This window comes from Pagrus major, chromosome 9 (assembly GCF_040436345.1).
Source record: "Pagrus major chromosome 9, Pma_NU_1.0".
Lineage (NCBI taxonomy): Eukaryota > Metazoa > Chordata > Actinopteri > Spariformes > Sparidae > Pagrus > Pagrus major.
Window position 1 is genome coordinate 1,002,951 of NC_133223.1, and position 13,624 is coordinate 1,016,574.

The 13,624-nt window shown below is 40.7% G+C and overlaps 1 protein-coding gene across 1 annotated transcript in view; it reads left to right on the forward strand.

Annotated features, from left to right (window-relative positions):
- Positions 1–11,062: 11,062 nt before the first annotated feature.
- Positions 11,063–13,624, forward strand: part of LOC141002536 (N-myc-interactor-like) — a 64,115-nt gene continuing 61,553 nt past the window's right edge. Inside the window, exons 1-3 of the mRNA XM_073473888.1 lie at positions 11,063–11,225; positions 11,315–11,356; positions 11,466–11,531. Of these exons, the coding sequence (XP_073329989.1) occupies positions 11,318–11,356; positions 11,466–11,531 (105 nt within the window). The 5' untranslated portion in view covers positions 11,063–11,225; positions 11,315–11,317. The remainder of the gene's footprint in view (positions 11,226–11,314; positions 11,357–11,465; positions 11,532–13,624) is intronic.

Consider the following 13,624-nt stretch of genomic DNA (forward strand, 5'->3'; position numbering starts at 1 on the left):
CCAGGCAGATGCACATTCACATCAAAACAGCAGGAAATGTACCTATTCCAGCATTAACAGCACATATAGCAAAGCAAACTAAAAAGTTCCACAACAGAATAAAAAAGAGTAACAACCATGAGTGACTAGAACAAAGCCTGGATAACAAATGGGGAGGGGAAGGAAGTGGAAATGCCTCTACACGCTCTCATCTTGCTTTTCAGACTTGCATAACAAAGCAGAGAGAGAATAAAAATGTAAATTCTCAAGTTAAACACAAGAACATGACACCCCCCCCCCCAGTTTTACATGAGCTAAAACCCCTGAAAGAGGACTGTTGAAGAGCTTCTTTCTCGTGCTCCCTTTCTGCAGGTCAAGAGAGGTGAGTTTGGCAATGTGGTGCAGCCTTATCTTAGGAAACACAGACACAACCAATGACAACAAGTTGGAATGATGGTTGTTGATGCCAAACTGTCTCTCCTCAATGTGTTCCCCAAGCAGAAAAACATCCTCCGTTCCAATCTCCTCCCGGACAATGTGTGTGACTGTCGACACCTTTGGAGCTTGCTTAGTTGAAGCTCGGCGAATCACCCTCTCTGCAGCTCTCAGCACCTTCACTGTGCCTTGTGATGGAATCACTAGGCCACCGTTGTTTTTCAGGGCTAGAAGGTGGTAGCTCTCGTCAAATGATTATGGTACAGCATCTCTGACCAAGCTTGCACGGCACACATCACAGGATAGTTTTCGCAGAATCTGCCGGACTACAAATCCTGCTATGTAGACCAGAGCATTTTCCACCAGACCACCAAACCGAGTGGGAAGATAGCTGTGGTCACACACAATGGCCGAAATGTTGGCGAATGGAGATGGATGTTCTTCAGCAGTTTCAGCAGAGGACATCTCTACAGCAGACAGGGACATTATGTCATCTTGGGCAGCCACATTGCCTGTCTCACTAGGTGAGACACCACACCAAACCATCAGACGGCGGAAGATGGCCTGGAACTGGCGTTCAGATGGATTGTTATTCCAGCCACCTTGTATGGAAAACAGGCACACAATACATACATTACTTACAGGACATAACATATAAAGATATTCATTCAAGTATATTTTCAGAATTTATTGTAACCCTACCTGAAGCTCTGATTGAATTAAATAAGAGCTCCAAGTGATCCTGACTGAACCTGTAGGTGAGGACATACCGCTGAACTTGGAGCAGTTCAGGAATCATCCGCGTCAACGTGTCAATGTTAATGACAAATCCGATGACAGACAAGTACCTGCAAAAGAAAAAAATGTATTACTCTGATCATGGCAAAACAAGACACCCCAAGAAAGCACCATATAATTTTGTTCATTCAAAGCAGTAAAGTGAATTTTCAATTACATCCATCGGTAATGTGTAATCACCAATTCTTGAGTGCCTATCACAGGGGTGCAAACTCGCAGAGAATGAAAATGGTAAACAGCTACCAGGGCAGATAGATAGATAGTTTGCATCCATGCTTTTAGGAATAGGATCAGTTTCTTGTTTAACTTATACAGTATACTTGTAGGACACTTAGCTAACTAGGAACAATGTAATTGCAGAACTGGGAGAACTTGAGAACAAGAACACATGCAATACATACCATTTTGACACCTACATGTACTTGATGTTGTGTAATACATATCATTTAGAAGCATCTGGGACCTGAAACACACTGATTACAAGATAATTCAAACAGAAACAAAACTGCAGATTGAAACACATTGAAACAAGAGAACATCATATCAACATACATACCATCCTTCTGACACCTGCATAAACGTGATGTTGTGTAATACATACCATTTAGAAGCACCTGGGACCTGAAACACACTGAATACAAGACAATTCCACCAAACAAAACTGAACACTGAAAAACATTGAAATAAAAGAGCATCATGTTAGCATTCATACTGTTATGACACTTGTGTGGGACTGAATACAAAACTGTTTGTTTTTAACTATTTGTTTTGAACAGAAATTTGAACAGAGACAAACATTAGACAACATTAACAGTAGCATCATATCAACCTGATGCAGAGAACCAGGGGCGGTCCTGGCTAGATTTACGCCCTGGGCGTAAATCTAGCCTGGCCTTTTATAATCTTAAATACAAAAAGGTAACAAGAACAGACAAAAAAACAAGATAAATAAATGAAATACAGTTTATAAACACCAATGTAAATTGCACAAATCCTTCATCACAGGATCTAACCATGCTTGAAAAATCCCTGAAGAAAGCTAAAAAAAATATTGTATTGTCATTAGTATACATGTTATTCACAGCATTTATAGCGTTTACAAAAGTAAAAAAATATGCAAAAACGCACACATACACGCCCCCACACCCCACACACACACACACACACACACACACACATACACACACACCTGAGGAGTCCTGCAAGGAACATGTGGCTGAGGAGGTAGATGGTTCCAGGACCATCCCTGAAGAGGCCTGCGTGGCTGCAGAGGTAGATGGCTCCTCATCAGACTCCAGGACCATGTCTGTGGCTGCTGTGGAAGTATCTGACTCCTCATTTTGGCCAGTGGGTGCTCCAGCTCCAAAATATTTCAGAAGTGCCCCTGAATTTACAATTAAGATACAATATGTAAGTTAGATCACACTTACATCACACATGCATCAGTTACCCAATTAAAATGACCATAATGCACATTTTATTAACATTTGTTAACATCCTATTAACTAAGCATAACACACTACAAATTATTCAAAAAGCTATATCACATGTAGCTTACAAAATGCCATGTCAATGTATATTAGAAGTTATTTAAGTTAGCATACAGCGTATAGCATTAAACATTCCACAGTCAGGATGTCTGTGTGAATTTGCACTTGTTGTGTTGCAAACACAAACTAGCCTAGGTTGCCTATGGGTGAAATTAGTTGCATGACATGATGCCTCAATTCTAATAGTTGCTAGTTCAGCAAAACTAAAAAACCAAATACAGTCGTCTTCTGTGGCTAAGTAGCAACATATTAGCAAGAGGCTAATAAATAGCCTATAGGCTACTGTCACCCACGTCACTCATAGAAATCTGCATACCTTTATCTTTTGCCCGTTTCTCCTCTTCTTTTCTTTTTCTGAACTGGGCACCTGATGGCTTCTTTGCTCTTGTACTTTGATCCATGATGAAGATGAAGACTCGACATCATTACCTTTTGCCAACACCGTCCGTTCGCCTGTCAAACAACCAGAGTCACGTGATGTAAACAAATTCATGTAGATGCATGCACAGATTTATTTATTTATTTATTTTTTTACATTTTTCACATAACCCAATTAATTACATGTAGGTATATGGGTCTATATTCATTTTAGGAATGAAATACAATTTATTTGGAAGCAGTTTGTGTTGTGTGGCCTGGGATCATCAGTCTATCCCTTTTTTTTTTTTTTTGAGGGCGCTCGTGCGCCCTCACATAGATTGCGCCCTGGGCGGTCGCCCACATTGCCCATAGCAAAAACCAGCCCTGCAGAGAACGGAGCATCTTAGGAACTCGATGCATAAGGGAACAGTGTATCGTTGAACCCATGTCATGAACTTTTCATGCATGAATAACAAGCACTATTTTAATAGACCTCTTAGATTGGTGAAGGGGTGTTCATCTTTTGTCACCAAAGTGAGCAAGTACTCCCTGGCTCTTGACAAAAATGCTTTCCTCTCCATCCAATTCAAAGCACCCAAGGGAGCATGAATTCTGCCATTGCCTCACAGTCTTTAAACTGAGAGTACCCAAGGACACCCTCATCTTGTGGTTCTCAAAGTAGACATGCTTGTCTGTAATTTTATTGGCAGCATGCAGTCCATCTTTTTTTTTGCACATCATTGAGATGATTGATGTACCTCCAATTGATCTGTCCGGTGGTCGTTGCAATTGGACTGTACGCCTGCAGAGTAAGAATCAGTCACTGCTCAAACAGCGAAATGTTGATCATCACGTCCAGCCATAACTGTGCAAATGAACAGACAACAATATTTAGATATAACTTTTAGCAGCAGAGACATAACTTGTACAAATAGGTCTACAATGATCATCATTTACCTGCAACATATTACGTGCCAACTTCAGCATGTGGCATGCGTCCATCTTTACAAATACTTTCTCACCAGTCACCAGATGCGGGAAGCTCCTCCAAAGTCATGCTTTGGAGGAGCTGCATGCACGGGGCACAATTATGCTAGAATAGGACCCAAGGGCAGACACACAGGCACACACACACAGGAGGCAGTATAGGGGGAAACAAAAGGCGAGCTTTTAATAAACAAGCTGAACTCCAGACAAAGAGGAAATACAGAAAAACTAAAATGAGACCAGAAGACAAAAACAAAAGTAACAACTAAAGGCCAAAACAAAGTGCAAACAAAAGCAAAGTACAAATCAAAAGAGAAACCAGAAACCAAAACTACAAACATACCAAAACGGGAGACACGAGGAGTCACTGGAGGAGACACTGGGGAAGAAGCTGGTGGATAACACAGGGTGACATCATGGGGAAACACGGATGAACACAGAGGAAGACAGACCAAGACGGACACAGGCTAACACAGGCTAACACACGCTAACATGGAGAAGGTCGGGAACGGGACATGAAGTAGTACACAATACGGAACACGGACCAAGACGGAGGGAAATGAAACAAACTCACAAAGTCAAGACTAATGAGGGGATGAGAAACAGGTGGAGTGAGGAGGGACACGGACAGGTGAGGGAATTAACAGGAAAAACACACAGGAGGAACTGACAAGCACGATGCGACACACAAGCCTAAACTTCAAAGTAAAACGGGAACAAACAAACAAAACGCTTCCCTCCGTCTTGGTCCGTGTTCTTCCGTGCTACTTCCCATCCTTTGATGTTCCGTTCCTGTTGCCGTGTCCTCTCTACTTCGCCCGACCTAGCCTGTGTTAGCCTGTGTCTGTCATCCTCCGTCTTGGTTTGTCTTTCCCCGTGTTGCCTCCCAGCTTCATCCCCCAGTGTTTCCTCCAGTGTCTCCTCGTATCTCCCGTTTTTGCTATGTTTGTAGTTTTGGTGTTTGGTTTCTCTTTTGATTTGTACTTTGCTTTTATTTACACTTTGTTTTAGCTTTTAGTTGCTACTTTTGTTTTTGTCCTCGTGAACCATTTTAGTTCTGTTTTCCCCATTATTTGTATTCAGCTTTGGTAATTAAAGCTCACCTTTTGTTTCCCCTTATCCTGCCTCCTGTGCGTCTGCACTTGGGTCCTCCATTTTTGTATAACCATAAGTCTTGACAGAGCGAACTCTCCATAAAAATGGACCCAGCAGACATCTTAATTGAGGAGTTAGTATGCCTCCGAGGCATGTGGACAGGTTCCACCCATGAGGGACATAGAGAGGCTGTCAGAGCTTTAGCTAACAAGAAGATTTCCTCAAAGCCCTGGTTGAAAGTACCATCTCATTTCATGGCCTTTCTAAACAACCCCAAATCTCAGCTACCAGCCCAAGCCCACGCCTCAGCGTCAGGCCCAGCTGTTCTGCTGCCCAGTGCCCCGGAGCCAGGCCTGCCCAGCACCCCAGCTCCAGTAACGGCAGCCCAGCCGAAACCTGCCAGTGGTTCTCAGTCGGGGCCCGGTCGACATCTGCCAGTGGCTCTCAGTCGGCGGCCCGGTCAACATCTGCCAGTGGTTCTCAGTCTGACCGTGATCCTGTCCCTCGGTCGGAGGTCCGTCTGAGTCCAGTCCCTGTCCTGCGGTCGGAGGTCCAGCTGAGTCCTGATCCAGCCAGTGTTTCTCCCGCCGCCTCCGGCTTCCAGTAGGTGTCAGCCCACGCCGTAGCCGGCTTCCAATGGGTCTCAGCCCACACCGCCGTCGCCGGCTTCCAGTGGGTCTCAGCCCATGCTGCCACCGCTGGCTTCCAGTGGGTCTCAGCCCACGCCACCGGCTTACAGTGGGTCTCAGCCCATGCTGTCGCCGCCGGTTTCCAGTGGGTCTCAGCCCACGCCTTCCAGTGGGTTCCAGCCTGTGCTTTCGCCGCCGGCTTCCAGAGAGCCCCAGCCTTCGCCACCAGCTTCCAGAGGGTCCCAGCCTTCGCCGCCGGCTTCAATTTCCTCCATTCTTGTATAACCTTAAGTCTTGACAGATTCCCCTTACTAAAATAACAGTTCCATCAAGAATCAAATATCCTAACAATGAAAAGTTGTGTGAAAGAAAGCTAACTGAATGAAAAAAATTTAAAGATCAAAATTATTGTAGAAAATTAAGATTATGTGAACAAACCTGTGACAAAGCATCAGGAAACTACAAATACTTATCTAAAACGTTGTGGGGAAGTTATGGTAAACAGTTGAATGACCCTGTCACAACCATCATACAAGATGAATATATTAATACTTGAACTCAATAACTTAAAGTGAAACTCTTTTTTTGTGAAGGAACCTGAGTCAAACCTTTGTGTAAAAGCATGATTACGACGAAAAAGCCACTTTTAAGATTTACCGTACTTTCGTTTCCAGGTCAAAATCATTTTCAATTGCTTGCTAGGGGCAACATTACGGTAGCATCAATTTTTATTTTTAATCCCCGAGTGCAACGCTTTAGGAGCTTGCCACCTTTACTCTCCTCCATGTTACGTCGCACTCGGGGATCGACGCTTCTCGACTGGCAGGACGGTGGCGAGCGGAGCAAGCTACTGCTAGTGGGAGTTGTTCAAAAACCTTCTTTTTAGTAAACTCTGTGTACACAATGTTCTCAATGCTCGTGTTCATATGTAGAGACCCTGGTGATACTATGAGCAAAGTTTCATGTTGTGTCGAGTCTTCTTAGTGTTTTAAAAATAGCGATTTTGATGCTACCGTAATGTTGCCCCTAGCACGCAATTGAAAATGATTTTGACCCGAAAACGAAAGTACAGTAAATCTTAAAAGTGTCTTTTTTTGTCGTAATTATGCTTTTACACGAAGGTTTGACTTGGGTTCCTTCACAAAAAAAGCCTAGGTTGCATTTTGGCGAGAGTTTAACTTTAATTGCATCAGATTACACATCACCTCTTCTGATCTCCACAGTTTATCAATTTGAAAGATCAAAGAATATGTATTCCAATTCATCAAATAAAGGCAGAACCGGTGGATATGAGTTACTTCTATGAATTTCTGTGAAATCTACTACAAACTAATAGTTCAGCTATCTTGGTTACCACTCACTTCAAACAAAATAGAGCAAGGTTTTTGAAACAAATCTCAGAAAACTCAAGAAAGGACTAAAATGACATTGAAGTTGAAGAAGAAGAAAATAGAAGAATGGAAAATATATAGAAAAATAATCCATTTCCATATAATCCATACATAAGACAAAGTAAGTACCTTATCATATGTGTAATTTGTTCAAAGATTTGAACCCTGCAGCTCTGCACCAGAAAACTATTGCATAATGCAAGATATTTATAAAGCCAGCACACAGACACTGAAAACGTGTCTGCAAATCTGCCACTTCTTTGAGAAAATAAAATACTTCATGAATATCTACCAGATAGTCTTCTCAGATATATTCTTCTACATACACTACCAGTCAAAAGTTTGGACACACCTTCTCATTCAATAGTTTTATTTTTATTATTTTCTACATTGTAGATCAATACTGAAGACATCCAAACTATGAAGGAACACATATGGAATTATGTAGTAAACAAAAAAGTGTTAAACAAACTAGAATATTATTTATATTTTATATTGTTCAAAGTAACCACCTTTTGCTTTGATGACAGCTTTGCACACTCTTGACATTCTCTCAATCAGATTCATGAGGTAGTCACCTGAAATGGTTTTCAATTAACAGGTGTGCCTTGTCAAGAGTTAATTTGTGGAAATTCTTGCCTTCTTAATGTGTTTGAGACCATCAGTTGTGTTGTGCAGAGCTAGGAACACAGTTCAATACAGTTAATCGCTTTATTCGACTACTGTTCTAATCCATATTATGGCAAGAACCACTCAGTAAAGAGAAACGACAGTCCATCATTACTTTAAGAAATGAAGCTCAGTCAATCTGGAAAATATAAAGAACTTTGAATGTATCCTCAAGTGCAGTCACGAAAATCATCAAACACATGATGAAACTGGCTCTCATGAGTACCGCCCCAGGAAAGGAAGACCAAGAGTTACCTCTGCTGCAGAGGATAAGTTCATTAGAGTTACCAGACTCAGAAACCACAAATTAACAGCACCTCAGCATTCTGCAGCGACATGCCATCCCATCTGGTTTGTGCTTAGTGGGACCATCATTTGTTTTTCAACAGGACAATGACCCCAAACACACCTCCAGGCTTTGTAATGGCTATCTGACCAAGAAGGAGAGTGATGGAGTGCTGCGTCAGATGACCTGGCCTCCACAATCACCCAACCTAAACCCAGTTGAGATGGTTTGGGATGAGTTGACCGCAGAGTGAAGGCAAAGCAGCCAACAAGTGCTCGGCACCTCTGGGAATTCCTTCAAGACTGTTGGAAAACCATTCCAGGTGGCTACCTCATGAATCTGATTGAGAGAATGTCAAGAGTGTTCAAAGCTGTCATCAAAGCAAAAGGTGGCTACTTTGAAGAATATAAAATAAAAAACATATTCTGGTTTGTTTAACACTTTTTTGTTTACTACTTAATTCCATATGTGTTCCTTCATAGTTTGGATGTCTTCAGTATTGATCTACAATGTAGAAAATAATAAAAATAAAGAAAAACCATTGAATGAGAAGGTGTGTCCAAACTTTTGACTGGTATTGTACATCCACCCCAGGACAATATAGGTGGATAAGGCTTAAATCAAGAGTTTTTAAGCTTCCCTAAATTTAAACATACTGACGATCCCCATTAATTTTATTATGCTGAGCTACAACTTTTCCACCCATTTCAAAAGGAACAACAACTTTCCCCAAATAAGTTTGACAACTGTCAGGAATTTTACAGAAACAATGAAATGGCAATTAAAAGTATCAAACAACAAATCATGGCCAATCTGGACACGCTGATAAAGGCAAGGGAGCAAGCTGAAGAGTTCATTTAAACCGCTGATGATCTGGGGCTGTTATTTCAGAATGCTCTCACAGGATTGGATTGGATTAAACTTTGATCTGATCTGAAAATTGGGTATTTCAAAGAAAATCAAACGATTTCTGATCCTGAAGATTAAGATTTGGTAATCCAATCCTGCTTTTGGTTATTTGAAACTTTAAGGCAGAGATCTGGATCAATTTGTTGCCAAAATATTGGAACCCACCTCAGAGTTGGATTTGAGGTAGATGGACAAATTTCCTAGGCTTCACCTCTCACAGATATTGCTACCTAAGATGTTTGACACACTCCAAGGTCCTATTTGTAAGAAAAGTTGATTTTTGAGTCTCATTCCCAACTTTTAATCAAGTAGGGAGGGATTTTTCTTACAAATAGGTCCTTTAAATTCTACATTTAATGTGCCCCTCAAATGTGACAGTGTTTAACTTGTTGGCAACATAACATCAAACATATGCTTGTATTTGTAATCACACTCTGCAATCAAACTGTTCAACTCCTCGCTCTGAGTGTCAGACACTCTGAGTCAATAGGAGGACTCTGGACACTGCAATAACCCATATTTCAACTGTAGCATTATTTATTTCACTGTATATTATTATTATTATTATTATTATTATTATTATTATTATTATAACACTGTATATATGGATATATTCTAGGAGAATGTACATTTCTTGTATTTTTGTTCTGTTTTTATTGTTCTTGTTTATTTATTTTTTTATTCTTCCGCATATTTCTGGGACTTTGAATGGGAGCAGCTGTAACGCATGCAATTTCCCCTTGGGGATCAATAAAGTATTTCTGATTCTGATTCTGATTCCTTCAAGGATAATATCTTCCAGATATTGTGAGATTTTATTCAAAACCTCACAGGCTGGCCATACAGGATGCTTGTTTAGCGAACTGCCCTTTGCCATACCAGCGTTTCACTACAGTTTTAATGTCTGTATCTGTAGAATATGTCACAGACATGAAGAGAATACACACATCAGGTGAAGGGCATTTTTTCCCCTGTGCACTCTCCTTTTCTTTCAAATTCTTTTTCAAAAATGTCCAAATAGTCAAAAATGTGTTATTGATATCGTTGCACAGAGTTTATACTGTTTCTCCTAACACAGCAAGTCTCAAAATGTAGTGTGTACGTTTTTTGGTCTGGTGAGTTTCTCCGTGGACGACAAAGAAGCCAATATAAGTTACTTTTTAATTTATTTTTTTTACTGTATTTGTAAAAAAAAAATTAAAAAAAGACCGTCAATAGGTTATATTCTTTCATTAATTTGGTGTAAATGGTGAAATCAGTTGAAACAGCTGCTGGGGGGTAAGACTCGGAGCAGATAGGATGCACTTACAACACGATCAGACAGGCTTTTGCAGCGAGCCACGACAAACGGACACTTTTTACAAGGAAAGAAACATCTTAATGTATTGTATTTAATGTCGAATGCACAAGATGGCACCAGAGTGACTTCACTTCATTTACGTGATCCAAAACCATAACTTTTACACACACAGCAGCCCACGTCTTGCAACAACTGTATCAAGTTTTTCACAACAGTTGTATCATTTAAATATGACAAGGTATGCCAGCTACCGCACACCCCAGAGAGAGAGAGAGAGAGAGAGAGAGAGAGAGAGAGAGAGAGAGAGAGAGAGAGAGAGAGAGGACTGGTCATTGTCACTGTCATTCACTAAAGAATATGTTACATAGTTCCTCTGGAAAACATGTTTCTTTAAACCTATTTATATCATTAATGTAGAAACATACTCATTACATTGAAAAAGCTCATTATTTATGGATAAAATAATGTTTGTTGAATGCTTTATTGATCTCTACAGATGTATGATGTCACTGCTTTCATGGGAGATCAGACCCGACTTTATAGGAGCTCAGCTCCCGCTGGCTCCCACGTAACTCGAACCCAGCTCAGTGAAGTATGCGGGGAAGTAGGCTTCTTTTGTAAAGACCAATATGTGTTGGAAAGGCGTGGGCGTGTTTCAGTGCGTACATCTTGTTTACACGTCCGACCCCAAGTCTTGTTGCGTCAGCTTTAATCCAGCTTTAACTTTCACTTTTGATTTTGATATCAGTCGGTACAGCAGGCTGACTGTCGTCTAGCTCCTTTCTCCCTTTGTGGCACTTCGACAGAAAAATATATCAGCATCGAAATACCTAAGAGGTAAAGTTAACACGGCTTTTCTGTCAGGGTAGGCTGTATTTGACTGACTTCATTTTCCTCTTTAACCGAGTTTTGTTTTCGTCTGTCAGGCCATGACTGACATTTACGGTAACCGCCCGATAAATGGCAAGGTAAGGGCTCGGTGATTTAGGCTAATAAGTATTGGAAGAGTGAACTCGTTGTCGGTGAATGACTAAATCATCCAGGCTGGTTGTTAACTGGACTATTTGTGATTGTCAGGACGATGGCCTGGACGAGGAAGACAGCCAATTCAAGGAGGCCATAAAAGATCTGGAGACATGGAAGGTAAGATACAAAGTTCAAATTACTGACATCGTCTCTGCTACACTTCCACTACACCGAACTGTTTTATTTGAAAGCTGAAGAGAGTTCAGACTGAACGGAGTGTATAGAGTTATTTGTAGTATGAGTAGGTCAAAACACAATCTGTAAAAATATGGTGGGTGTAGCTTAATATTGGATGTTTCTGTTCAATAACTGATAATAGATAGGCTACACTTCCTGATTCAACAGCCCTGTGAAAAGCTGTAGCTAGTGGAATAGTAGCCTAGCCTACTCAGATCCTTAGACTACATAGATGTTCTAATTTAAAAAAAAAATAAAAGGGCTGTAAAGAGATGTAGAAAAATAAACTAAATAATTACATGCTTTGTGATCCATTAATCTAATTACACCTACAAATATTTGCTGTGACAAGCATTTGAAAAATATTTCAATGCAAATGTTTTGGTAGATGAATGAATAGATAGGAATTATACACTTTAAAGCAACATTATGTAGGAATTCGTATTCTGTGTGATTTTGCGTCGGCCGCTGTTTCTGAGTTCAACACATCTAAATAAATATTCAAGGTTTCTGGAAGTGAACATGCATGCTCACGCATTTTTGCCATGCAAAAGTCAAAATTTGCACAAGCCTTGCACACAACTCAGAACAGTAATGCCAAGCAGCCGTAACCCTAACCCTGAACAAGAGAGAGAGAGATGATAGCACCTGGCTGTAAAATGCCACTGGCTAAACCTTTAGTCAAAATGGGCTGACTTGGTTTATGATAAAAACGTTGATAACACAGCCAAACATCAAGCAAGTGCAACAACACAAGACATACTGTAACTAAGCTAGTCAAGCTAATGTCGCTTATAACTAAAAACCAGTGGTGTCTATTCTGGTGTTTCGGATTAGAACGGATTAATTCAGATTAAACACAGTAGTAAGAGTTTTAGGTCAAGGTCAAGGCCAAGGTCAAATTTATTTATATAGCACATTTAAAAACAACCAAAGTTGACCAAAGTGCTTCACAGGTTCAGGAATTCACAGTACAAATAGATACTACAAACAAGCAGGGAATACAAAAAGAAGAAAACAGTATGTGGAGGCAAGAAGTCCATGTCTAACTAGAGTTAAAAGCCAGTGAGAAAAAGTAGGTTTTTAGCAATGTCTTGAACATTTCGGTGGTCCGAGCAATTTTAATTTGCAGAGGCAAAGAGTTCCACAATTTAGGAGCAGCCACTGAAAGCGCTCAGTCACCTTTACTCTTCAGTTTGGTTCTTGGGACGTTGAGAGCCATCAGAGAGGACGACCTCAGAGCTTTGGCTGGAGAGTAAATGTTGATAAGCTCACATAGATATGGAGGAGCCAAGCCATTTAAAACCTTAAAAATAAACAATAAAACCTTAAAATCAATTCTGAAGCAGACAGGAAGCCAGTGGAGAGAAGCTAAAACTGGACTGATGTGCTCATGCTTTCTGGTCTTAGTTAAAAGTCTAGCAGCAGCATTTTGCACCAGCTCTAGTCTATTAAGAGAAGACTGATTCAGACCCACATACAAAGATTTGCAGTAATCAAGTCAAGTCGTTACAAATGCGTGTATAACTGTTTCAAAGTCTTTAAGGGGCAGATATGGCTTAACTCTGGCTAATAGTCTGAGTTGGAAAAAGCTGGTTTTGACAACAGAAGTGATTTGCTTGTCTAGCTTAAAAGCACTGTCAATAATCACACCCAAATTCCTAGTAAATGGTTGAACGTAGGACCAAAGAGGGCCAAAAGTGCCAACACAGCCCTCCAGCCGATCAGGATGACCAAAGACAACAACTTCTGTTTTGTTTTCATTAAGACAGAGGAAGTTCAGATCCAGCCAGGTTTTTAAATCACTCAAGCAGTTAAGTAAGGGCTGCAGGGAGTCTGAATCATTAGGTTGAAATGGCAAGTAGATTTGTACATCATCTGCAAAGCAGTGAAAGGAGATGTTGTGTTTCTTAAAAATGGAACCCAAGGGCAGCATATATAATGAGAACAGTAGAGGACCCAAAATAGACCCTTGGGGCACTCCACAGGAGAGAGGGGCCACAGAAGAGGAGAATTCACCATTATTGACAGAG